The sequence below is a fragment of the Somniosus microcephalus genome, chromosome 15 (genome assembly GCF_052327205.1).
Source record: "Somniosus microcephalus isolate GS21.2 chromosome 15, FLI_Smic_1.0, whole genome shotgun sequence".
Classification (NCBI taxonomy): domain Eukaryota; kingdom Metazoa; phylum Chordata; class Chondrichthyes; order Squaliformes; family Somniosidae; genus Somniosus; species Somniosus microcephalus.
In genome coordinates, this window is record NC_141001.1 from 119,388,126 (window position 1) to 119,414,448 (window position 26,323).

Below are 26,323 nucleotides of genomic sequence, written 5' to 3' on the forward strand. Positions count from 1 at the left end.
CTGAAAGTCTCGGCGTTGATGAGACGTCGGTTCTTGACGTCCACCAAAAGGCCATTGGCGCAGAGGAAGTCAGCGCCGAGAAGGGGGGTGGACATTTTTGTCGTGACAAAGTCCCAGGTGAACCGCTGCCCGCCAAAACAAAGCGCCACGCTCCGTTTCCCGAAGGTGCAGATGGAACTGCCGTTGGCGGCTTCGAGGACGGGGCCGTGGTTCCCCCCCTTGCATGTCTATGGTTGACGCGGGCAGGACGCTCACCTGGGCACCGGTGTCGCAAAGAAAACGACGTCCGGAGTCGGTGTCCGTAATAAATAACAAACTGCCTGAATGGCCGACAGCCATTACAGCCGATGAGTGGTCTTTCGTTTGTTTCGACGCGGGAAAACTGCACGGGGGCCGGCACTTCCTGGCTTTGGGGCCGAACTGCGCGTGGTAGAAGCAGAGGCTTGGGCGCTGCCGCCATTGGGCTGTATCGGTGGGGGCAGGGCTCCGCGTGGCCGCGCAGTACTGTTGCCCGGCAGAGAGAAGTTTGTCAGCCTCCTTGGCCAGGTCGCGGAAATCGGTACTGGAAGAGTTGGCTAACGCTGACCGTACCTGACCTGGCAGCTGTTGAAGGAACAGTTCCTTGAAGAGGAAGCACGGCCTGTGTGTGCCCAGGAGGACCAGCATGTGGTCCATCAGCTCCGAGGGCTTGGAGTCGCCAAGCCTGGTTAGAGAGAGAAGCCGGCGTGCGCGCTCAGCTTCGGTGAGTCCAAAAGTTTCTAAGAGGTGCGTTTTCAGCGTTTTGTTGAGCTCCGGGGGGTTCTCGAGCAGGCTCACGACTCTGGCCACGGTGGAGCTGCTGAGAGCAGAGACGACGTAGTAGTACCTCGTGTCGTCCGCGGTGATGTCCCGGAGTGCAAATTGAGCCTTGGCCTGGGCGAACCAAGCAGCAGCCTGTCGTTCCCAAAACTCGGGTAATTTGATGGAAACGGCGTTCGTCGCCATTGGAGTCGCTAGAAATCAACAGGCTCTGAGACTTTTGTTGCAGCAAAGGCAAAACGCGTGTTACTTTATTCACTCTCCCTGAGGACTGAGAGTCTCAGCCTTGTTGCAGGGCTATGACGTCATCACGCTAACAACGCTCTTAAAGGGACCCTGCCCCGATAACCCAACCAAGTACGTACATATAACAACATTGGCTGTACATAGTGAATTGTGTTATTGTACCTATGTGGTCTCCGCCACAGCGTGTTAGAATGCCTGCATTTTAGAATTGTTGGCAAGTGTTTGGGTAGTAAACAGGAGGAAAAAGCTCATAAAGTATGTATGACTTTAGAAGTGCATCTTTAATGGAATATCTTGCAAGACCAAACCACAAACTGCTGTCATGAGAGATTAAGACCAGCTGCATTCGGTTAATCACAATCAGTGCATAATTCCAGCTTAAAGACTGATCTACAGTAAACTCTTGTTTAAAACGGCACTTAATCATCCGGAATTCTTTGATAACCAGTAATCTTGCCGAATCCATCCATTTTTTGTTTTCCCGAGGCCAAGTTTCCCGGGGTGGCCGAGTTAGTCCGTGGTTTTTTTTGTTAAAAATTGCCTACCTCTCTGTTATCCGGAATTTTTCACCAACCGGCACCATCCCGGCCCCATAGGTGCCGGATGCGAAAGAGTTTACTGTATATATTTAAAAAAAAAAAAAATTCTTCAGTGCAAGGTTGATGGAGCTTTAGCAACTTGGTGCGACTAAGGCTATGGATTCAAGTCCTGCTCCAGCGCTTGAGCACATAAGCTGGGCTGACACTTCTGCGCAGTACAGAGTGTGTGCTACATTGTTGGAGGCGCCATCGTCCAGCTGAGATGTTAAACCGAGGCCTTTGCCTGTCTGCGCCGGTAGTTCGGGTGGATATAAAAGATCCCCTATTGCACTGTTTGAAGGCTTTTGGCTTTTTTTACTGAGAAGTGTGACCACACACAACATGGAATTCTGTTTTGCCCACAACACTCTCAAAATGACATACTGAAGCCCAACTAAAGCTATTTGTTGCCTTTATTCCTCTTTAAGAACATAAATCTCATTTGTGTAATTTGCTCTTTCACCTGAAGCTAGCCCTGCTGACGGACACCGAGCCTCAGTCGTTTGATGTTAAACAGTGCGGTGGTTGCCGTATCCGTGGGAAGTCGTAATTATGGCATGTACTTCTGAGATTTACGGGCAGACCGTTCAAGATTTGGTTTCTGCTTCTTAATTCCTTCAGAGTCACAGCTTGTGGAGTCGTGAAGCCTATAAAAATGTTTGTAATTGTAATTTATACAAGCGGCATTAGGGATTCGCCTCTGGAAAGTGGAATTATATATGCAAGGTGCAGAAGAAATGGAGCCAAGGGCTATAGGCTCAGCAGCAGCTTTATTGGTGAGATGATGTAACAACTATGCAAGGGAGACACGGCCAGTTCAGATAGACATTAGTCATGAGAACATGAAGCAATTGACAACTGGTGTCCAGCACCAACTCGAGGTGCAAGAGCAAATTACCAGTTGCCTAGAGATTATTTTAAATTTGTTTTTATGGGATGTGTGCGTCGCTGGCGAGGCCAGCATTTATTGCCCCACCCCGAATTGCTCTTGAGAAGGTGGTGGTGAGCCACCGCCTTGAACCGCTGCAGTCTGTGTGGTGAAGGTGCTCCCACAGTGCTGTTAGGGAGGGAGTTCCAGGATTTTGACCCAGCGACGATGAAGGAACGGCCGATATACTTCTAAGTCAGGATGGTGTGAGACTTGGAGGGGAACCTGGAGGTGGTGATGTTCCCATGCGCCTGCTGCCCTTGTCCTTCTTGGTGGAAGAGGTCGCGGGTTTGGGAGGTGCTGCTGAAGGAGCCTTGGCGAGTTGCTGCAGTGCATCTTGTAGATGGTACACACTGCAGCCACGGTACGCCGGTGGTGGAGGGAGTGAATGTTTAAGGTGGTAGATGGGGTGCCAATCAAGCGGGCTGCTTTGTCCTGGATGGTGTCGAGCTTCTTGAGTGTTGTTGGAGCTGCACTCATCCAGGCAAGTGGAGAGTATTCCATCAATTCAATTCAATTTTATTTATCATATATGCCGCAGACGTGTGTACTGCACAATGAAATGTTGATTTTTACGAGTCCTCCCAACATTGGAATAAATATGGCATAACAATGATAAAATACTAATAGAAATATCACACTCCTTACTTGTGCCTTGTAGATGGTAGAAAGGCTTTGGGGAGTCAGGAGGTGAGACACTCGCCGCAGAATACCTAGTCTCTTAACTGTTCTTGTTGCCACAGTATTTATGTGGCTGGTCCAGTTAAGTTTCTGGTCAATGGTGACCCCCAGGATGTTAATAGTGGGGGATTCGGTGATAGTAATGCCATTGAATGTCAAGGGGCAGTGGTTAGATTCTTGCTTGTTGGAGATGGTCATTGCCTGGCACTTCGGTGGCATGAATGTGACCTGCCATTTATCAGCCCAAGCCTGAACGTCATTCAGGTCTTGTTACATGCGGGCATGGACTGCTTCATTACCTGAGGGGTTGTGAATGGCACTGAGCACTGTGCAGTCATAAGCGAACATCCCCGTTTCTGACCTTATGGTGGAGGGACTGTCATTGATGAAGCAGATGATGTACAGCGGGACCTGGGTGTCCTTGTACATCAGTCACTGAAAGCAAACATGCAGGTGCAGCAAGCAATCAGGAAGGCAAATGGTATGTTGGCCTTCATTGCAAGAGGATTTGAGTACAGGAGCAAGGATGTCTTACCACAGTTATACAGGGCCTTGGTGAGACCACACCTGGAGGATTGTGTGCAGTTTTGGTCTCCTTACCGAAGAAAGGGTATACTTGCCATAGAGGGAGTGCAGCGAAGGTTCACCAGACCTATTCCTGGGATGGCAGGACTGTCGTATGAGGAGAGATTGGGTCGACTAGGCCTGTATTCACTAGAGTTTAGAAGAATGAGAGGGGATCTCATTGAAACGTATAACATTCTGACAGGGCTAGACAGACTGGATACAGGGAGGATGTTTCCCCTGGCTTTGGGGTGGGGGGGGAGGTCTAGAACAAGGGGTCACAGTCTCAGGATACGGAGTAGGACATTTAGGACTGAGATGAGGAGAAATTCCTTCACTCAGAGGGTGGTGAACCTGTGGAATTCTCTACCATAGAAGGCTGTGGAGGCCAAGTCACCTGAATATATTTAAGAAGGAGACAGTTGGATTTCTAGACACAAGACATCAAGGGGTATGGGGAGAGAGCGAGAATATGTTATTGAGATAGAGGATCAGCCATGGTCATATTGAATGGCGGAGCAGGCTCGAAGGACCGAATGGCCTACTCCTGCTCCTATTTTTCTGTGTTTCTAAGAAGTTTAAGTTCTTCATTAATTTATGTGATCCCATTATTTTCATCACTATTGTCGGCCCACATCTCTTCTGGTTCTGAGTTTAAGATGGCATCTTTTGAATTGGATATGCTAGAACATGTTGCTATTTGTAGCATGCATGTATATCAACTAACTCAATCCAAAACTCTGCTGCTGTGTCCTAACTCGCACCAAGTCCCATTCATCCATCACCCCCTGTGCTCGCTGACCTACACTGGCTCCCAGTCCAGCAACGCCTCAATTTTAAAATTCTCCTCCTTGTTTTCAGATCCCTCCATGGCCTTGCCCCTCTCTATCTATGTAACCTCCTCTCCCCCCACCTCCCTCCAAGATCTCTGCGCTCCTCCAATTCTGGCATCTTGAGCATCCCTGATTTTAATCGCTCCATCACTGGCGGCCGTGCCTTCAGCTGCCAAGGCCCTTAGCTCTGGAATTACCTCCATAAACCTCTCGGCCTCCCTACCTCACTTTTCCTCCTTTAAGTCGCTCCTTAAAACCTACCTCTTTGACCAAGCTTTTAGTCATCTGGCCTGATATATCCTTCTATGGCTCAATGTCAAATTTTTATTGATAACGCTCCTGTGAAGCACATTGGGGCACCTTCCTATGTTAAAGGCGCTATATAAATGCACGTTGTTGTAATACAATGAAATACCCATTGACCTTTAAGTATAGTACAGGAAACTCTTTTCACCAAAACTGATTTGGACTTGGCTGAATAGCCGGAGCTGTAGTTCTGCAGGACAGTCAAATATTCCCATACTACTTAAACAAAGGTGCCCTCCTTTCCCTCAAAGGAATTGGGTGAATTGCATATGGTACGGTTGGGGTGGGGGTTTGCAAATGGATTATTCTTACTTTGCTGTGACATTTTTGCCTGTAGACCGAGAGAAAGAGCACACCTCCACATCACGGCCCAGCAGCCCTCGTCTGCAAAAGATTTCCCCGACTGGCTCCAGCAGCATCAGCCGGAATTGCAGCCAGTCCAATGCTGAGGGAACTTGCAAGTCAGCAGGAGAGATGGTTTTCGTTTACGAGAACGCAAAGGAGGGAACTCGAAGCGTCCGCACTTCAGAACGAGTGACGCTGATTGTCGACAACACCAGATTTGTCGTGGATCCTTCCATTTTCACTGCGCAACCCAACACGATGCTGGGCAGGTAAGCGGCATCCACGTTCATTCCCTGCACTGCCTGTTGCGCTGTCGCAACAAACTGCAGGTTCAGGTTTCACATGCTTCTTTAGTGGAGTGATGCGGCTGTAGCCTGGCCCTCGAAGCTCCAACTTCACTCATCCATTATCCAACTACAAAACGAAAAAGAATTGCGGTTATACCGCGCCTTCCACAACCTCGGGACGTCCCAAAGCGCTTTACAGCCAATGAAGTACTTTTGAGGTCTAGTTACTGTTGTAATGTAGGAAACGCAGCAGCCAATTGTGCGCTCTCCCCTTCACACAGGCCATCTACTTCAATTTCCATATCGTCGCCCGCTCCCACTCTTGCATAAATTCTTTTGCCGCATACCTTTGTCTCCTCCAGAATCAACTATTCCAATGCTCTCCTGGCCAGCTTTACGCCATTCAGTCTCTGTAAACTTCAGCTCCAAAAACCCTGCGTCCCCGTATTGCGGCTATGCCTTCAAGTCCCACTCGCCCATTACCTCTGTCCTCGATGACTTGCATTGGCTCTCGGTCCTCCGACACCTCAAATTCTGTTTCTTAATTGTGTTTAAATCCCCATAAGGCCTCTCCTTCCTTATCTCTGTAACCTCCACCAATGCTACACCCCTCTCCCACCGCCCCCCACAACCCCCAACCCAAACTCCTCCTCTTAGAGTTGCCTTGAGCATTTCCCCACCTAACCTCGCCCACTATTTGCGGCTATGCCTTCAGCTGCCTAACTCCCGCTTTCTGGAATTCCCTCCCTCAACTCCTCTACCACTCCGTCATCTTCTCTTCCTTTAACATCGTTACCCATCATCCCTGTGCTCGCAGACTTGCATTGGCTCCCAGTTAAGCAACGGGTCAATTTTTAAATTCTCATCCTTATTTTCATATACCTCTATGGCCTCACCCCTTCCCCTATCTCTGTATTCTCCTCCAGCACAACCCTCCACGATCTCTGCGCTCCTCTAATTCTAGCCTCTTGAGCATTCCCGATGCTTCACCATCGGTGGCCGTACCTTCAGCTGCCTGGGCCCTAAACTCTGGATTCCCCCCCCTAAACCTCTCCGCCTCTCTACCTCTCCTCCTTTAAGACGCTCCTTAACCTACTTCTTTGATCAAGCTTTTGGTCAACTGCCCTAATATCTCCTTATGTGGCTCGGTGTCAAATTTTGTTTGATAATCGCTCCTGTGAAGCGCCTTGGGGTGTTTTACTATGTTAAAGGTGCTGTATAAATACAAGTTGTTGTCGTTAAAAACCCTTTGGCTGTTTTTCTATATTGAAGGTGCACTGTACCACCTTGTGTGCATTTAAAAAAAAAAAAAAAAATTATTCCTTACTAAAATTGTAAAGAATATTTTTGCTGGAATAGCGCCACAATAAAATTGAAAGATTTTCAAAGGTGCTTGAAAGTTATTCAGCCTAAGGATAAGATCAAAGTAGTCTAAACAGCAGCATTTTTGTAGTATGTAGAAAAAACATTGTTAAATACTTTTAGAAGAGGTGTTTGAAATCAGAACCAATTTTCCTAACTTGGACTTTACAATTTAAAAAAAACCCTGTGCTCCTCTTATGTTTTACTTTCCCTGTTCCCATCCTCTTCCAAACCCAGGAGTTGTTCAAGGTTGAGAGGGTAGAACGCCCTTCAGATTCAATTCCACTGCTTAATTAGTTCCCTGGGCGCTGGCACTGAAGGTGTGATCACAGCTTCGGCGTCGACCTGAGTCGGGCATTGCAGCTCCGAAACCTGAAATGCTTTTCCTTTTCGAGTTTCCTTTTCGAGTTGAGTGAAGTGACCGGTACAGATTTATGAGCATGTTACTGACCACAATGTCGCGTGTTCCCGTAGGATGTTTGGGTCGGGCAGAGAGCACAATTTCACACGTCCGAATGAAAAGGGCGAGTACGAGGTGGCGGAAGGAATCAGCTCGACAGTGTTTCGAGCTATTTTGGTAAGTCTAAAACGTTGAAACAAACTGCCAGGAAAAATGATGTCAGGAAACTAACCCCTGTGGCTGGCCTGCTGCTACCTGACTCAGCATGGGATAATTTGAAGAAAAATAAATTTGATACCGTTGTGTGGATGGGCTATTATTACTTGAGGATGTGCTTTCAAGTACCAGGAAGAAACAGTTGATACACCTGCACCATTTTTAGCAGTTCAGTATGAGTGAGGGAAATCTGTGCTGCTGGTTGACTGGTGAGCAGTTGGTAGTATGCGTTGGGGCTGACTCATTTTAAGAACAAATTTAAAACGGCTCGCTGTCAGCAGGAGAGCACTACCCCGATCTAAAACGGACTCCGATTTGCTTCTAAACCATCTATTAGCAGACATACAGCATCCTTGCATAATTGTCTTTTTTTGTCCTGCGTTCAAGAGTACTTCAATAAATCAACAGACGCTCTGAGGGGTTTGTGTCACAAGGTCGAGTTTATAGCGTTGAATAATGCAGCTCCATCTGTTCACTCTGGCATGTTAGATGTAGATACTCCTCCTGTTACTGGGGAATTGGCCAATTAGACACTGACTTGTTAATCTGCTTTGTCCTCTCTTCCTTGCATGGAAATGATTCATATTTTGCAATGTCAAAAAAAAAACTGGGGAGGGCAGAAATAATTTCTGATTTCAAGAGGCGAGGGGACAAGAATAAGTATAATTGCTGGCCAATGTAAGATTTTTCACTTTACTCGCTTTGCCAAGTGTTTTTTCTAATTGGAAATGTTGGAAATCTAGTGTCTGACAGTTAATTCCTTGGTTCCGATGCTGACCTGCCTGCTGAATATCGCCATTGTGTTCTATTAAATCTTGTAAACCACGTGCCGCTATGAAGCGAGCATTTTTCCTACTCCGAGAGTTTCATTCCTTTTTATTTTCTAAGTGTTGTGAATATATGACAGCGGCTATCATTGAAAAGTAGATTTTTCTAATTTTTTTAATTCATTCACGGGATGACGCTGGCAAGGCCAGCATTTATTGCCCATCCCTAATTGCCCTTGAGAAGGTGAGCCTCCTTCTTGAACCGCTGTAGTCCGTGTGGTGAAGGTACTCCCACAGTGCTGTTAGGGAGGGAGTTCTTGGCTCTTGACCCAGCGACGATGAAGGAAATATATCGGCCGTTCCAAGTCTGGATGGTGTGTGACTTGGAGGGGCACTTGGAGGTGGTGGTGTTCCCATGTGCCTGCTACCCTTGTCCTTCTAGGTGGTAGAGGTCGCGGGTTTGGGAGGTGCTGCCGAAGAAGCCTTGGCGAGTTGCTGCAGTGCATCTTGTAGATGGTACACACTGCAGCCACGGTACACCGGTGGTGGAGGGAGTGAATGTTTAAGGTGGCGGATGAGGTGCCAATCAAGCGGGCTGCTTTGTCCTGGATGGTGTCGAGCTTCTCGAGTGTTGTTGGAGCTGCACTCATCCAGGTAAGTGGAGAGTATTCCACCACACTCCTTACTTGTGCCTTGTAGATGGTGGAAAGGCTTTGGGGAGTCAGGAGGTGAGACACTCGTGAGGCGTCTCACTGGAGCTCCAGTGCGGGCTCTTGCTGGGTGTTACTAGGTTGTGTTCTGTCTCCCTAATTGGTGAGGTCCTGATCTTGGCCCTACAGCTAGTGGCAGCTGCTGAGCACGGCCCAGGTTCTCCTCCCCCCCCCCCCCCCCCCCCCCCCCCCCGCAAAACACTCATAAAGGGAACCTAAAGGAGCTAATCTGGTCTGTGTTAACACTCCTCCAGCAACCACGTCGTGTCAAGAAGACTGAGGCCTGGTAGTTTGCCCGTGGTTTTGTGTTCAATGTGCGGGCTGCGGGGAACTGAGGGAGGAAATAGAAGAATAATTCTGTAGCATTTCAGAAAAACGCTCCAACAAATTGTTTGCTAACTGAAATACATATTCTCTTTTCTGTTTGATGGATTGCAATTAATGACACAAACCTTCTCCCTAAATATTCTAAGTACACAAAGGGTGTCTTTTAGCTTCCAATCTTCTTTAACCTCCATGAAGTTTCCTCTTGTCGTGCAGCTCCTCCAATCTAGACAACACAGTTTGGAGACCTCGAAACTCTAATCAATGTTGCTCTTTGATTTTGAAAATCAAATATTACATTCATGGGGAAAGGTTGGGGAAATTATTTGTCAGCTTTAGCTCGAATTAACAAGCCTACGATAGTTAGAGTATGACAGTGAAATGGTTATTGTACTGGACCAGCAACCAGGAGATCAAGAGCTCAAATCCTACCGTGGCAAGTTGTGAAACATTACGAATTCAAGAAATCTAGTACCAGGAAAAAATCATGACCTGTGAAAGTTATAATAACATAACAATTGGAGCAGAAGTAGGCCATATAGCCCCTCGAGCCTGTTCCGACCTTGAACTCCACTATTCCGCACAATCCCTATATCCCTTGATTCCCCTAGAGTCCAAAATTCTATCTCAGCCTTGAATATACTCGATGACTCAGCTTCCACGGCCCTTTGGGGTAGAGAATTCCAAAGATTCACAGCCCTCCGAGTGAAGAAATTCCTCCTCATCTCAGTCTTAAATGACCGAGCTCTTATCCCGAGACTATGCTCCCTAGTTCTAGACACTCCAGCCAGGGGAAACAGCCTCTCAGCATCTACCCTGTCAATCTTGTACGTTTCAATGAGATCACCTCTCATTCTTCTAAACTACAGCGAGTATAGGCTCAGTCTCTCCTCGGAGGACAACCCCCTCATCCCAGGGATCAATCTAGTGAACCTTCGTTGCACCGTCTCTAAGGCATGTATGTACCTTTCTCAGATAAGGAAACTGTGCACAGTACTCCAGGTGTGGCCTCACCAAACCCTTGTACAATTGCAGTAAGACTTCCTTACTCTTGAACTCCAACCCCCTTGCAATAAAGGCCAATGTGCCATTTGCCTTCCTAATTGCTTGCTGTACCTGCATACTTAAAACTGTGTTTCCTGTACGAGGACACCTAAATCTCTCTGAACATTAACATTTAATAGTTTCTCACCATTTAAAAAATGTTGTTTTCCTATTCTTCCTACCAAAGCGAATAACCTCACAGTCCCCACATTATACTCCATCTGCCACCTTATTGCCCACTCACTTAACCTGTCTCTATCCCTTGGCAGGCAGTTTGTGTCCTCCTCGCAGCTTACTTTCCCACCTAGCTTTATATCATCAGCAAACTTGGATACATTGCACTCGGTCCCTTCATCTAAATCATTAATATAGATTGTAAATAGCTGAGGCCCCAACACTGATCCTTGCGGCACCCCACTAGTTACAGTCTGCCAACCGGAAAATGATCCGTTTTATCCCTACTCTCTCTTTTCTGTCTGTTAGCCAATCCTCTCTCCATATTACCCCCAACCCCATGAGCCCTTATCTTGTGTAGCAACCTTTTATGTGGCACCTTATCAAATGCCTTTTGGAAATCCAAATATGCTACATCCACTCGTTCCCCTTTATCTACCCTGCTCGTTACATCCTCAAAATAAATTTGTTAAACATGATTTCCCTGTCATAAAACTTTGTTGACTCTACCTAATCATATGATTTTCTAAGTGCCCTGTTACCACGTCCTTAACAATGGATTCCAGCATTTTCCTGATGATTGATGTCAGGCTAACTGGCCTGTAGTGCCCTGTTTTTTCTCTCCTTCCTTTCTTGAATAGCAAGGTTACATTTGCTTTCTTCCAATATGCTGGGACCATTCCTGATCTAGGAACTTTTGGAAGATCACAACCAATACATCTAATATATCTCGCCACCTCTTTTAGAACCCAAGATTAGCAATCTTGTTGTGCGAGGCCCCTTGGGTCAGAGCGATCATAATATGATAGAATTCTTCATTAAGATGGAGAGTGAAGTAGTTGACTCAGACTAGGGTCCTGAATTTAAATAAAGGAAACTACGATGGTCTGAGGAGCAAGTTGGGTAGGATTGATTGGGGAATGTCACTCAAAGGGTTGACGGTGGATAGGCAATGGCAAACATGCAAAGACCGAATGGATGAACTACAGAATTTGTTCATCCCAGTTTGGCATAAAAATAAAACAAAAAAGGTGACTCAACCGTGGCTAACAAGGGAAATTAGGGATAGCCTAAGATCCAAGGAGCGGACATATAAATTGGCCAGAAAAAGCAGTAAACCTGAGGATTGGGAGCAGTTTAGGATTCAACAAAGGAGGACAAAGGGATTAATTAAGGGGAAAATTGAATATGAGAGTAAGCTTGCAGGGAACATAAAAACTGACTGTGGAAGCTTTTATAGATATGTGAAGAGAAAAAGATTGGTGAAGTCAAAAGTAGGCCCCTTGCAGTCAGAATCAGGGGAATTTATAATGGGAACAAAGAAATGGCAGACCAATTAAATACATACTTTGGTTCTGTCTTCACAAAGGAGGACACAACTAACCTCCCAGAGATGTCGGGGAACATAGGGCCTAATGAGAGGGAGGAACTGAAAGAAATCAGTATTTGTAGGGAAATGGTGTTCGGGAAATTGACGGGATTGAAGGCCGAGAAATCCTCGGCCTGATAAGCTACATCCCAGGGTACTTAAGGAAGTGGCCCTAGAAATAGTAGATGCATTGCTGGTCATCTTCCCAAATTCTATAGACTCTGGAACAGTTCCCATGGATTGGCGGGTAGCTAATGTTACCCCACTATTCAAAAAAGGTGGTTGAAAGAAAACGGGGAATTATAGACCGGTAAGCCTGACATCGGTAGTGGGGAAAATGCTAGAGTCCATTATAAAAGGTGTAATAGCAGAGCACTTGGAAAATAGTGACAGGATCGGACAAAGTCAACATGGATTTACAAAAGGTAAATCATGCTTGACTAATCTGGAATTTTTTGAGGATGTAACTGGTAAAATAGATAAGGGAGAACCAGTGGATGTGGTGTATTTGGACTTTCAGAAGGCTTTCGATAAGGTCCCGCATAAGAGATTAGCGTGTGAAGTTAAGGCACATGGGATTGGGGGCCAGGTACTGACTTGGATAGAGAACTGGTTGGCAGACAGGAAGCAAAGAGTTGGAATAAACGGGTCTTTTTCCGAGTGGCAGGCAGTGACTAGTGGGGTACCGCAGGGATCGGTCCTAGGACCCCAGCTATTCACTACATATAAATGATCTAGACAAGGGAACTAGATGTAATATCTCCAAGTTTGCAGATGACAGGCGTGTGTGCTGTGAGGAGGATGTCGAGAAACTCCAGTATGATTTGGACAGGTTGGGTGATTGGGCAGAAGCATAGCAGATGCAATATAACGTGGATAAATGCGAGGTTATCCACTTTGGTGTCAAAAACAGGAAGGCAGATTATTATCTGAATGGCAATAGATTGGGAGAAGGGGAAGTGCAAGGAGACCTGGTTGTCCTTGTGCACCAGTCGCTGAAGGTAAGCATGCAGGTGCAGCAGGCGGTTAAGAAGGCAAATGGTATGTTGGCCTTCGTAGCGAGAGGGTTTGAGTACAGGAACAAGGATGTCTTGCTGCAGTTGTACAGGGCCTTGGTGAGACCACACCTTGAGTGTTGTGTGCAGTTTTGGTTGCCTTATCTGAGGAAGGATGTTCTTGCCATGGAAGGAGTGCAGTGAAGATTCACCAGGCTGATACCTGGGATGGCAAGAATGACGTATGAGGAGAGATTGGGTCGATTGGGCTTATACTCGCTGGAGTTTAGAAGAATGAGAGGGGATCTCATTGAAACTTATAAAGTTCTAACAGGACCAGACAGACTAGATGCAGGAAGGATGCTCCCGATGGCGGGGGAGTCCAGAACCAGGGGTCACAGTCTAAGGATAAGGGGTAAGCCATTTAGGACAGAGATGAGGAATTTCTTCACCCAGGGTGCGGTGAACCTGTGGAATTCTCTATCACAGAAGGCAGTAGAGGCCAATTCATTAAATATATTCAAGAAGGAGTTGGATATATTTCTTAAGGCTAAAGGGATCAAGGGATATGGGGAGAAGGCAGGGACAGGGTACTGAGTTTGGATGATCAGCCATGATCTCATTGAATGGCGGAGCAGGCTCGAGGGGCCGAATGGCCTACTCCTGCTCCTATCTTCTATGTTTCTAGGATGTTGGCCATCAGGTCCAGGGGATTTGTCGGCTTTTAATTCCATTAGTTTCTCAAGTTCTTTTTCTCTACTGATATTAATTACCTTAAGTTCATCACTCTTATGAGCCCCTTGGTTCCCCACTATTTTTGGAGTGCTTTTTGTGTCGTCTTCTGTGAAAACAGATACAAAATATTTGTTTAACGTCTCTGCTGTTTCCTTATTCCCCATTATAATTTCTCCTGTCTCGGCCTCTAAGGGACCAATGCTTCCTTTTGCTACTCTTTTTGCCTTCTTGTAGAAGCCCTTACAATCTGTTTTTATATTTCTTGCAAGTTTACTCTCATTCTAATAACTCCCTTTTTTATCCATTTTTTTGGTCATCCTTTGCTGGTTTCTAAGGCTCTCCCAATCCCCGGGCTTATGACTATTCTTCGCAACATTATAAGCCTCTTCTTTTAATCTAATATTATCCCTAACTTCTTTAGTTAGCCACGGATGGATCACTTTTAGGTGGCGTGGAGCAGATCTGCTTCACATCGACACCAAAGTTGTAGTGTAAATCCAGAGCCCAGGACTCGCCTGACTGCAGAGAAGCGGAGTGAGATTCCCTGGTGGAGATGCCCTTGTTCCAGACTCTGAGGTCACTGCCTCTAGATTCACACTGCAGCTTCTTGGTGTCACTGTGCTGCAGAACTACTTCTCACCAACACTGCAGTTATAGTATAAACACTGCCTTAAACATGTTGATGGGACAAAGCGGCTAACCAAAAAGATTTATTACATTTCAGATTTCACTAAGATGTTACTTCTTGGCGGCTAATGGTTTATTTTTTCCCCTCTGCTGTACAGTTGAAATACGCTTGTAAATGGAGAATGGCATGTTGTCAATTTGTCATCGTCTGTTCACAACCATGGACACTGTCCCTCGGATTTTGGCCTCGTGCACCCACTCCCCCTCAACTTTGTGCCATCACTGGCAGCTGTGCATTCAGTTGGCTAGGTCCCACTCTGGAATTCCTCGCTCAGTCCCTCGGTCTCTCCGTCACCCTCCCCTCCTGTAAGACCCCGCTGAAAACCCTACTCTTTGACCCAGCTCTTGGTCGCCACATCTCATTGCTCCTTTGAGGCAGCATCGGTTTTCTTGGCTCTGTGATGGCCCTGGGATGTTTTTTCTATGTTCAAGGTGCTGTATAAACACAAGTGGGTGATGGTGTTGTATGAGGACAATCATTGTTTAACATACACTCTATCTCGTTCGGGTGCCTAAACACCAATATTTGTGCAGGACCGTACAAGTTACATAAGCAAATACAAAGAAAAATGCACACATGGACTTGAGTACGTATTAGAACAGGCTGTAAAATTGAAGTGAAGTTGCAGAATTTACTTTTGTGAATTAATACCCATGAGGAGTCTTCTTCCTTCCCTCTTGGTGGGCTTGTTCAGTCACTTCATTTGCACCGTGCAATCACATCACATCACATTATCCGAGCTGTCCAGGATTGTTTTATTAATGAATTTGTGCCCACCTCTTCCAAAGTTGGTGACCCAGCGCGATTTGAAGGCAAATTTCTATTGAAGATCCAGGACGCCATGGTGTTTTAATCTGTTGCTCCATGTGCTCTGCAACATAGGAACAGGAGTAGGCCGTTCAACCCCACAAGCTTGTTCCGCCGTTCAGTTAGATCATGGCTGTTCCGTTTCTTAAGACCGTGCAGTGAGGCTTCTCAGTGTTGTAACGCTATGTAAAATCTCCCTAGTAAGTGGAATTTTTCAAATGTTCCACATCAGTCATGCATAAGGTTAGCCTATTTTAATTATTCAAAGCCTTGCGTCTGCATGCACTTCCTGTCAACGTTCAATTGTTATTTATAATGGGAACCATCGGGCTGTAATTGCACCCTCCCCCTGCATCACCACCCACTGGCAGGAGGGTGTAGCTACAGTGTGACACGTTTACATAGGCAGTTTCGGTTATAAATACAGCAATTGGAATTTGTAATGGTAATACAAAAATAAGGACAGAATGTATTACTTCGAGACGGCATCCTGGTCCAGTTATCTCCACCCTCTAATCCCGCTCCACCTAAAAGCTACAATGAGTCTCGACTTGCCATGTGCAATACGAACAGCTTTACAATCCTTATAAGCAGCACCTCGGGTATGCTTTGCTTTCTGCAGTTTTAAGCACAGTTGCGAACAATCTGACTGCCATGTGGGTTCTTCCATGCACCTTTTAATAGTCCTTTAAAATAGCAAAAAATCTCTCGCCTTTTTAGGTACTGTACTGATTCAGTTTCAGTGTTTTTCTGACGCCTGGGTGTAATTTGTTCTCAGGATTATTACAAGACTGGTATAATCCGCTGTCCCGATGGGATCTCGATACCTGAGCTGAGAGAAGCTTGTGACTACCTCTGCATCTCCTTCGACTACAGTACCATCAAATGCAGGGATCTCAGTAAGTGTGCTGACGGCATCTTGTGGCAACTTAAATATTTCCAATCGTATATCGGCAGTTACGAGGAGTCGAAGCAGATGTTTGAGGCGAATAGTATAGATGCATTTAAGGGGAAGCTGGATAAACACACGAGGGAGAAGGGAATAGAAGATTATGCTGATGGGGTGAGATGAAGAGGGGCGGGAGGAGGCGCGTGTGGAGCAGAAACACCGGCACGGACCTGTTGGGCCAAATGGCCTGTGTCTGTGCTGTAAATACTTTGTAATAATAGAATATTGAAGCACAGAAAGAGGCCATTTGACCCATCGTGCCTGTGTCTCGCTCCACGGATGCTGCCTGGCCTGCTGAGTATTTCCAGCAGTTTCTGTTATTTCAGCCTCACTCCCTTGCTCTTTCCACCTATAATTGGGAGTGTGATGAACTGTTGGACTGAACTTTGAAAGTGTTGGGCTCCTTGGAAATGTCTTGATTTTTGTTTTGTGTGATTGTTGACTGGATGCAAACTTTTACAATAGTTTTTGATTAATTTATATTGTGTTTGCTTGTATCCAAGTCTAATTGCTAAGTTACTCTGCTTGACATTCAGTGCCCCTCTAATTTCCTCCCTGGTTCCCAGATCCCATCCATCCTAGGGGTAAATGTTGGTTTTACGTTCCCCCATACTTTACAAAGTATCTCTGTCTTCAAGATCTTCTCAGACAGGTGTGTCCAAAACCTGGCTTGCAAGCTCCTTTTCTCAATCTCCTGCCCAGTTTCATTTATATTTGCATGCTTGTGCGAAAAGACAATTTCCAAATTGGTAGGAAGAATGAGGAGAGGCAATATAAACGAAATGGTACAATTTTAAAGGAGTTGCAGGGACGGAGAGGCCTGGGAATGTAGTACACAAATCATTGAAGGTGGCAGGACAAAATGATAAAGCTTTTGAAAAAGAATATGGGACCCTTGGCTTTATGAAAAGAGGCATTGAGTACAAAAGGCGGAAGTTATGATGAACTTTTATAACTCTCTGGTTCGGCCCCAGCTGGAGTATTGTGTCCAATTCTGGGCACCGCACTTTAGGAAGGATGTCAAGGCCTTGGAGAGGGTGCAGAGGAGATTGAACAGAATGGTAAATGATGAGGGACTTCAGTTATGTGGAGAGACTAGAGAAGCTGGGGTTCTTCTCCTTCGAGGGGAGATTTAATAAAGGTGTTCAAAATCATGAAAGACTTTGACAGAGTAAATAAGGGGATTCTGTTGCAGGAGGGTCAGTAACCAGAGGACACAGATTTAAGGTAATTGGCAAAAGAACCAGAGGGGGAGAGGAGGAGAATTATTTTTACGCAGCGAGTTGTTGTGATCTGGAACGCGGTGGAAGCAGATTCAATAGTAACTTTCAAAAGGGAATTGGATAAATACTTGAAAAGGAAAAGATTGCAGGGCTGTGGGGAAAGAGCCGGGGGAAGTGGGACTAATTGGAGAGCTCTTTCAAAGCACAGGCACGATGAGCTAAACGGCCTCCTTCTGTGATTCTAAAATCTGTTCGGAGTCAGCCTTTTAAACTTCTTTGAGCCTGGGTGGGGCGGGGGCAGAGTTGTAGGGGAGGAGCTTTCTTTGTGTATGGAGGCAAGGGTGGCACATCTGTGTGATCAATGCTGCCCACTCGATCAGCTCCGACCATGCCGTGCTGGAAGCAACCGCTATATGTGCAGGAGTGAACTCCTCGCTTCCTCTGTGCCCCGTGGGGACGGAACGGGCCTCAACTCTTCAGTGCTTGGAAACGAAGAGCAAAAAGCAAGTAACTGACTCGGGGTCGATTTTTGTCTCGAGTTAAGAATCTGGATTTTTGCCCACTCAGTCCTGCCTTTGCACCTTCGGTAGATCTCGGAGGTACTAATCTGGCTTTTGTTTTTTTTTGAGGTGCCCTCATGCATGAACTCTCCAACGATGGGGCGCGCAAGCAGTTTGAATCTTACCTGGAGGAAATGATTCTCCCGCTGATGGTGGCCAGTGCCCAGAGTGGTGACCGAGAGTGCCACATTGTAGTGTTAACCGATGATGATGTGGTCGACTGGGATGAGGAGTATCCGCCGCAGATGGGAGAGGAATATTCACAAAGTAAGCTGTCATTTTGACGCTGTATAATTCCAGGGTATTAACCTTGCAGTTGTACATCTTGCTATCATTTTTAATAGTTCATTTAAAAGCACATTTTAAAGAAAGACTTGCATTTCTATAACGCCTTTCACGATCACCGAAAGTCCCAAAGCGCGTCACAGCCAATGAAGTACTTTTGAAGTGTAGTCACTGTTGTAATGTAGGACATGCTTTTTCTTAGGCAGTCCCTCGGAGCCGAGGATGACTTGCTTCCACACTAAACATGAGTTCACAGGTGACTGATGAGTCCAATGTGGGACCTACAGTCTCTGTCACAGGTGCGGCAGACGGTGGTTGAAGGGGCGGGTGGGTGGGGTGCTTGGGTTGACGTGCGCTCCTTCCGCTGTTTGCGCTTGGCTTCTGCTTGCTCCCGGCCAAGAGACTCGAGGTGTTCGCCGCCTTCCCGGATGCTTTTCCTCCACTTTGTGCGGTCTTGGGCCAGGGATTCCCAGGTGTTGGTGGGGATGTTACACTTTTTCAAGGAGGCTTTGAGGGTGTCCTTGAAGCGTTTCCTCTGCCCACCTGGGGCTCTCTTGCCGTGTCGGAGCTCCGAGTAGAGTGCTTGTTTTGGGAGTCTCGTATCTGGCATGCGGACAATGGGACCCATCCATCGGAGCTGATCGAACGTGGTCAAAGCTTCGATGCTGGGGATGTTGGCCTGAGCGAGAACACTGGCGTTGGTGCGCCTATCCAGCCAGTGGATTTGCAGGATCTTGCGGAGGCAGCGTTGGTGGTGCCTCTCCAGTGCTTTGAGGTGCCTGCTGTACATGGTCCATGTCTCTGAGTCATACAGCAGGGCGGGTATCACTGCTGCCATGTAGACCATGAGCTTAGTGCCGGGTTTGAGGTCCTGGTCTTCAAACACACTCTTCCTCAGGCACACTGGAAATGCAGCAGCCAATTTGTGCTCCGTAAGCTCCCACAAACAGCAATGTGATAATGACCAGATAATCTGTTTTAATGATTGAGGGATAAATATTGGCTTGAACATTTTAGGGCACAATTTCTTTTTTTCTTAGTGTGCTGTTTGCATTTCTCTAATTCCTGGTCTCGCCTACCTGAATTTTTTTTTGCAATTCTCAGGCCCTGGTTCATCCTGTTCATGCAGTCTTTCGGTTTGCGGCATTGAAGTTTTTCAAAGTCCTGGTTTGATGGCAGTGTGTCTAAAACGCCATCAATTTCTTTAGAAGCTTTTAATCCCACTGAGGAGACTCCCTTGTTCTTTAGAACAGTAGACTAACAAAAGCATCGCCGCTAAGGCATGTATGTCCTTCCTCAGATAAGGAGACCAAAATTCTGCACAGTACTCCAGGTGTGGTCTCAACAAAGCCCTGTACAATTGTAGCAAGACTTATAGAATCATAGAATGGGTACAGCATGGAAGAAGGCCATTCGGCCGGTCGAGCCCCTGCCGACTCTCAGCCAGTCCCACTCCCCCATCCTTTCCCCGTAGCCCTGCAATTTGTTTTCCTTCAGATACGTATCCAACCCCCTTTTGAAAGGTAAGATTGAATCTGCCTCCACCACCATTTCAGGCAGTGCATTCCAGATCTTAACCACTCGCTGCGTAAAAAAGTTTTTTCCTACATCGCCTTTGATTCTTTTGCCAATCACCTTAAATCTGTGTCCTCTGGTTCTCGACCCTTCTGCCAATGGGAACAGTTTCTCTATCTACTCTGTCCAGACCCCTCATAATTTTGAACACCTCTATTAAATCTCCTCTCAACCTTCTCTGCTCCAAGGATAACAACCCCAGCTTCTCCAGTCTATCAACATAACTGAAGTCCCTCATCCCTGGAATCATTCTCGTAAATTTTTCTGCACCCTCTCTAAAGCCTTCACATCCTTCCTAAAGTGCGATGCCCAGAATTGGACACAATACACTCCAGTTGAGGCCGAACCAGTGTTTTATAAAGGTTCATTATAATTTCCACACTTTTGTACTCTATACCTCTATTTATGAAACCCAAGATCCCGTAAACCTTTTTAACTGCTTTCTCAACCTGCCCTGCCACCTTCAATGATTTATGCACAAATACCCCCAGGTCTCTGTTCGTGCACCCCCTTTAGGATTGTACCATTTCGTTTATGTTGTCCTCATTCTTTCTACCAAAATGTATCACTTCGCACTTTTCTGCATTAAATTTCATCTGCCACATGTCCGCCCATTTCACCAGCCTGTCTATGTCAGAGTTATACAGCACAGAAAGAGGCCCATCGTGTCCACGCCGGCCATCAAGCGCTGTCTGTTTTAATCCCATTTTCCAGCACTTGGTCCGTAGCCTTGTATGCTATGGCATTTCAAGTGCTCATCTAAATGCTTCTTGAATGTTGTGAGGGTTCCTGCCTCTACCACCCTTTCAGGCAGTGAGTTCCAGATTCCAACCACCCTCTGGGTAAAAAAGTTTTTCCTCAAATCCCCTCTAAACCTCCTGCCCCTTACCTTGAATCTATGCCCCCTGGTTATTGACCCCTCTACTAAGGGGAAAAGTTCCTTTCTATCTACCCTATCTATGCCCCTCATAATTTTGTACACCTCAATAAGGCCTTCTCTGCTCTAAGGAAAACAACCCCAGCCTGTCCAGTCTCTCTTCATAGCTGAAGCGCTCCAGCCCAGGTAACATCCTGGTGAATCTCCTCTGCCCCCTCCAATGCAATCACATCCTTCCTATAGTGTGGCGACCAGAACTGCACACAGTATTCCAGCTGTGGCCTAACTAGCATTTTGTACACATTACTTTTACTTCCTTTAGTCTATCACTCTCTTCCTCACTGTTCACTATCCTTTGTGTCATCTGCAGATTTTGAAATTGTGCCCTGTACACCCACATCCAAGTCATTAATATATATCAAAAGCGGTGGTCCCAGAACCGATCCCTGGGGAACACCACTGTATACCTTCCTCCAGTCCGAAAAACAACCATTTGCCACTAATCTTGTTTCCTGTCACTGAGCCAATTTCGTGTCCATGCTGCCACTGTCCCTTTTATTCCATGGGCTTCAACTTTGCTGGCAAACCTATTATGTGGCACTTTGTTGAACGCCTTTTGGAAATCCATGTACACCACGTCAACCGCATTGCCCTCATCAACCCTCTCTGTTACCTCAATAAAAAAAACTCGGTCAAGTTGGTTAAACACGATTTGCCTTTAACAAATCCATGCTGGCTTTCCGTAATTAATCCACACCTGTCCAAGTGACTGTTAATTTTGTTCCTGATTACTGTTAATCAAAGCTTCCCCACTACCGAGGTTAAACTGACTGGCCTGGAGTTGCTGGGTTTATCTTTACACCCGTTTTTGAACAAGGGTGTAACATTTGCAATTCTCCAGTCCTCTGGCACCACCCCCGTGTCTAAGGAGGATTGGAATTTAAAAAAAAAAAAAAAATTTTTTTTAATTCATTGATGGGATGTGGGCGTCGCTGGCTAGACCTGCATTTAGTGCCCATCCCTAATTGCCCTTGAGAAGATGGTGGTGAGCCGCCTTCTTGAACCGCTGCAGTCCATATGGTGTAGGTACACCCACAATGCTGTTAGGAAGGGAGTTCCAGGATTTTGGCCCAGCGACAGTGAAGGAACAGCGATACAGATCCAAGTCAGGATGTGTGTGGTTTGGAGGGGAACTTGTAGGTGGTGATGTTTCCATGCGTCTGCTGCCCACGTCCTAAGTGGTAGAGGTCGCGGGTTTGGAAGGTGCTGTTGAAGGAGCTTTGGTGAGTTGCTGCAGTGCATCTTGTAGATGGTACACACTGCAGCCATGGTGCGCCAGTGGTGGAGGGAATGAATGTTGAAGGTGGTGGATGGAGTGCCAATCAAGCGGGCTGCTTTATACTGAATGGTGTCGAGCTTCTTGTGTTGTTGGCGCTGCACTCATCCAGGCAAGTGGAGAGTATTCCATCACACTCCTGACTTGTGCCTTGTAGATGGTGGAAAGGCTTTGGGGAGTCAGGAGGTGAGACATTCGCCGCAGAATTCCCAGCCTCTGGCCTGCTCTTGTAGCCACAGTATTTATATGGCTGGTCCAGTTCAGTTTCTGATCAATGGTAACCCCCAGGATGTCGATAGTGGGGGATTCAGCGATGGTAATGCCATTGAATGTCAAGGGGAGATGGTTAGAGTCTCGCTTGTTGGAGATGGTCATTGCCTGGCACTTGTGTGGTGCGAATGTTACTTGCCACTTGTCAGCCCAAGTCTGAATGTTGTCCAGGTCTTGCTGCATATGGGCACGGACTGCGTCAGTATCTGACGAGTCTCGAATGGTGCTGAACAGTGTGCAATCATCAGCGAACATCCCCACTTCTGGTCAGTACCTCTGCGATTTCCTCCCTCAATTCCCTCAGCATCCGAGGATACATCCCATCTGCTCCTGGTGATTTATCTACTCTTAAGGACAGCCTGCCTTTCGAATACCTCTATCAATTTTTATCCTATCAAGTGTCTCCACTACCATCTCCTTTACTATGTCTATGGCAGCATCCTCTTCCTTGGTGAAGACAGATGCAAAGTACTCATTTAGTACCTCAGCCATACCCTCTGCCTCCAAGCATAGGTCTCCTTTTTGGTCCCTAATTGGCCCCACCCCTCTTCTTACTACCCTTTTACTATTTATATGCCTGTAGAAGACTTTTGGATTACCTTTTATGTTGGCTGCCATTCTATTCTCATACCCTCTCTTTGCCGCTCTTATTTTATTTTTCACTTCTCCTCTGACCTTTCTTTCTCTAGCCTGATTCTCGGATGTATTTGCAACCTGACATCTGTCATACACGCTCTTTTTCTGCTTCATATTCTCTATCTGTTTTGTCATCTGGAGAGCCTTGACTTTAATTGCCCTGCCTTTCCCCCTAGTGGGAATGTACCTCGCCTGTACCTGAACTATTTCCTCTTTAAAGGCAGCCCATTGTTCTATTACAGTTTTGCCTGTGAATCTTTGATTCCAGTTTACCCGGGACAGATCCATTCTCATCCCACTGAAATTGGCCCTCCCCCAGTTAAACACTTTTACTCTAGATTGCTCCCTGTTCTTTTCCATAGTTAATCTAAACCTTATGATACTATGATCACTGTTCCCTAAATGTTCACCTACTGACACTTGCTCCACTTAACCTACCTCATTCCCCAGAACCAGATCCAGCAATGCCTCCTCCCTCATTGGGCCGGAAACATACTGATCAAGAAAGTTCTCCTGATCACACTTCAGAAATTCTTCCTCTTCTCTGCCCTTTACACTATTACAATCCCAGTCTATATTAGGATAGTTGACGTCCTCCATTATCACTACTCTATAGTTCTTGCTCCTCTCTGTAATTTCTCTGCAAATTTGCTCCTCCATATCTTTCCCACTAGTCGGTGATCTATAGAATACACCTAGTAGTATAATGGCACTTCTATTATTTCTTAACTCTAGCCATATAGATTCTGTCCTTGACCCCTCCAGGACATCGTCCCTCTCCAGCACTAACATTCTCCTTAACCAATACTGCCACACCACCTCCCATCTTTCCTGAACACCTTGATAACCAGGAATATTTAAAACCTAATCCTGCCCTTTTTTGAGCCAGGTCTCCGTTATCGCCACGACATCATATTCCCATGTGGCTATTTGTGCCTGCAGCTCACTTACCTTGTTTACCACGCTTCGTGTGTTTGCACACATACACTGTAAACCCATCTTAGACCATCCTGTATTCTCTCTCGCTTTGACCCCACCTAATAACTTACTATTTCTTACTCTAGTGCTCTCTGCCTCTCCCAATCCTTTGAGCACTTTATTTCCCCTTTCTAATGTTACGTCCTGGTGCCCATCCCCCTGCCAAATTAGTTTAAACCCGCCCCAACAGCACCAGCAAACTTCCTTACTCTTGAACTCCAGCCTCTAACAATAAAGGCCAATATGTCATTTGCCTTCCTCATTGCTTGCTGTACCTGCATGCTAACTCTGTGTTTCCGGTACAAGAACACCTAAATCTCTCTGAACACCAACATTTAATAGTTTCTCACGATTTAAAAATTATTCTGTTTTTCTATTCTGCCTACCAAAGTGAATAACCTCACATTTCCCCACATTATACTCCATCTGCCACCTTATTGCCCACTCACTTAACCTGTATATATCTTTTGCAGGCTCTTTGTGTCCTCCTCACAGCTTACTGTCCCACCTAGCTTTGTATCATCTGCTAACTTGGATACATTGCACTCAGTCCCTTCATCTAAGTCATTAATATCGATTGTAAATAGCCGAGGCCCCAGCACTGATCCTTGCAGCACCCCGTTCATTAAAGCCTGTCAACTGGAAAATGACCCGTTTAGCCCGACTCTGTTTTCTGTCCATTAACAAATCCGTGCTACTATATTACCCCCCACTCCTCACCCCGCGAGCCCTCATCTTGCGTGGCAACCTTTTATGTGGCACCTTATCGAACACCTTTCGGAAATCCAAATATACTACATCCACTGGTTCCCCTTTATCTACCCTGCTAGTTACATCCTCAAAGCTCTAATAAATTTGTCAAGCACCTTTTCATAAGACCATGTTGATTCTGCCTAATCATACTATGATTTTCTAAGTGCCCTGTTATCACTTCCTTAATAATGGATTCCAGCATTTTCCTGACGACTGATGTCAGGCTAACTGGTCTGTAGTTCCCAGTTTTCTCTCTCCCTCCTTTCTTGAATAGCAGGGTTACATTTGCTCGTTACCCTGTCTTTATGGAGTTTGTGATGACTGGTTGCTTTTCACCAGCCGTTCAGTACAGGGCCCTTTAAAGTCAAGCCACCGCATCTTGCGGTAAACCCAGAGCTGCGGAGCAATCATTAGAAGAGCTGTGCTTCACTCTCCCAGGAAAAGGCTTCTTGCCGGGGGCGTCTTTTCTGAATGTTCAAAAATAGCTATTGCCTTTCTGCTGGGATCTGCGTCATCGCAGCAGCTTATATAACAGCTCTGGGATCTGTCAAAAGGACAAGCGAAAGTTTGACAGATCTGGCCTTAAAAAGCTTCCATTATCAGCAAGCTACACCTGGTCACCTGCCCCCCTGCTTGATCTGGGTTCAAGACTACGTAGACCTTGGACACAGGGACACTGAATTTATTAAGCTCAGTAGTTTGCCATTCCATCCTTCTGCCCTGCTCCCACGAATCAGAATCAAACTGAGCTAAGTAGGCCAGTCTAAATTTAAGGATATCTTTAAACAAGATGTTACACAGCATTGCCACAAACTGGCTTGAGGAATGAGCCCCTCTGCAACATCTGAAAAAGAAAGAACTTATATTTCTCTAGCGCTTTTCACCACCTCAGGACGTCCCAAACCGCTTCACAGCCAATGAAGTACTTTTGAAGTGCAGTCACTGTAGCGATGGCAGGAAACGCGGCAGCCAATTTGCGCACAGCAAGCTCCCACAAACAGCAATGTGATAATGACCAGATAATCTGTTTTAGTGATGTTGATTGAGGGATAAATACTGGCCCCAGGACACCGGGGAGAACGCCCCCCCCCCCCCCCCCCACCGCCCTTCTTCGAAGCAGTGGCCGTGGGGTCCTTTACATCACAGAGGAGAAGTGGCAGACAGTAGCCAGGAGAAAAAAAGATAAATAGCTTGATGATATAGCAACTAAAATACAAATTTAACAACAACTTGAAATAATGAAGGAACAGTAGCACAAAGTGTGGAATTCCAAAAGGTAATTACACTCACAGACATGCGCATGTACACGGTGTTGCTGCTGCTCTGTGCTCGCTGACCTACATTTGCCCCCGGTGCAGCAACGCCTCCGATTTAACATTCTCATCTTCATGTTCAAATCCCTCCATGGTCCTTACCCCTCCCTATCTCTCTAACCTCCTCCAGCCCCTGCAATTCTCATCCTCCTGTTCAAAACCCTCCATGGCCTCACCTCTTCCCTATCTCTGTAACCTCCTCCAGTCCCTGCAATTCTCATCCTCCTGTTCAAAACCCTCCATGGCCCCTCGCCCCCCTCCCTATCTCTGTAACCTCCTCCAGTCCCTGCAATTCTCATCCTCCTGTTCAAAACCCTCCATGGCCCCTCGCCCCCCTCCCTATCTCTGTAACCTCCTCCAGTCCCTGCAATTCTCATCCTCCTGTTCAAAACCCTCCATGGCCCCTTGCCC

The 26,323-nt window shown here is 46.3% G+C and overlaps 1 protein-coding gene across 1 annotated transcript in view; it reads left to right on the top strand.

Moving 5' to 3' along the window:
- The window catches only part of btbd10b (BTB (POZ) domain containing 10b), a 102,549-nt gene that overhangs the window by 67,255 nt on the left and 8,971 nt on the right, over nucleotides 1-26,323 (top strand). Inside the window, exons 4-7 of the mRNA XM_086008358.1 lie at nucleotides 5,272-5,548; nucleotides 7,403-7,505; nucleotides 15,936-16,056; nucleotides 17,959-18,156. Of these exons, the coding sequence (XP_085864484.1) occupies nucleotides 5,272-5,548; nucleotides 7,403-7,505; nucleotides 15,936-16,056; nucleotides 17,959-18,156 (699 nt within the window). The remainder of the gene's footprint in view (nucleotides 1-5,271; nucleotides 5,549-7,402; nucleotides 7,506-15,935; nucleotides 16,057-17,958; nucleotides 18,157-26,323) is intronic.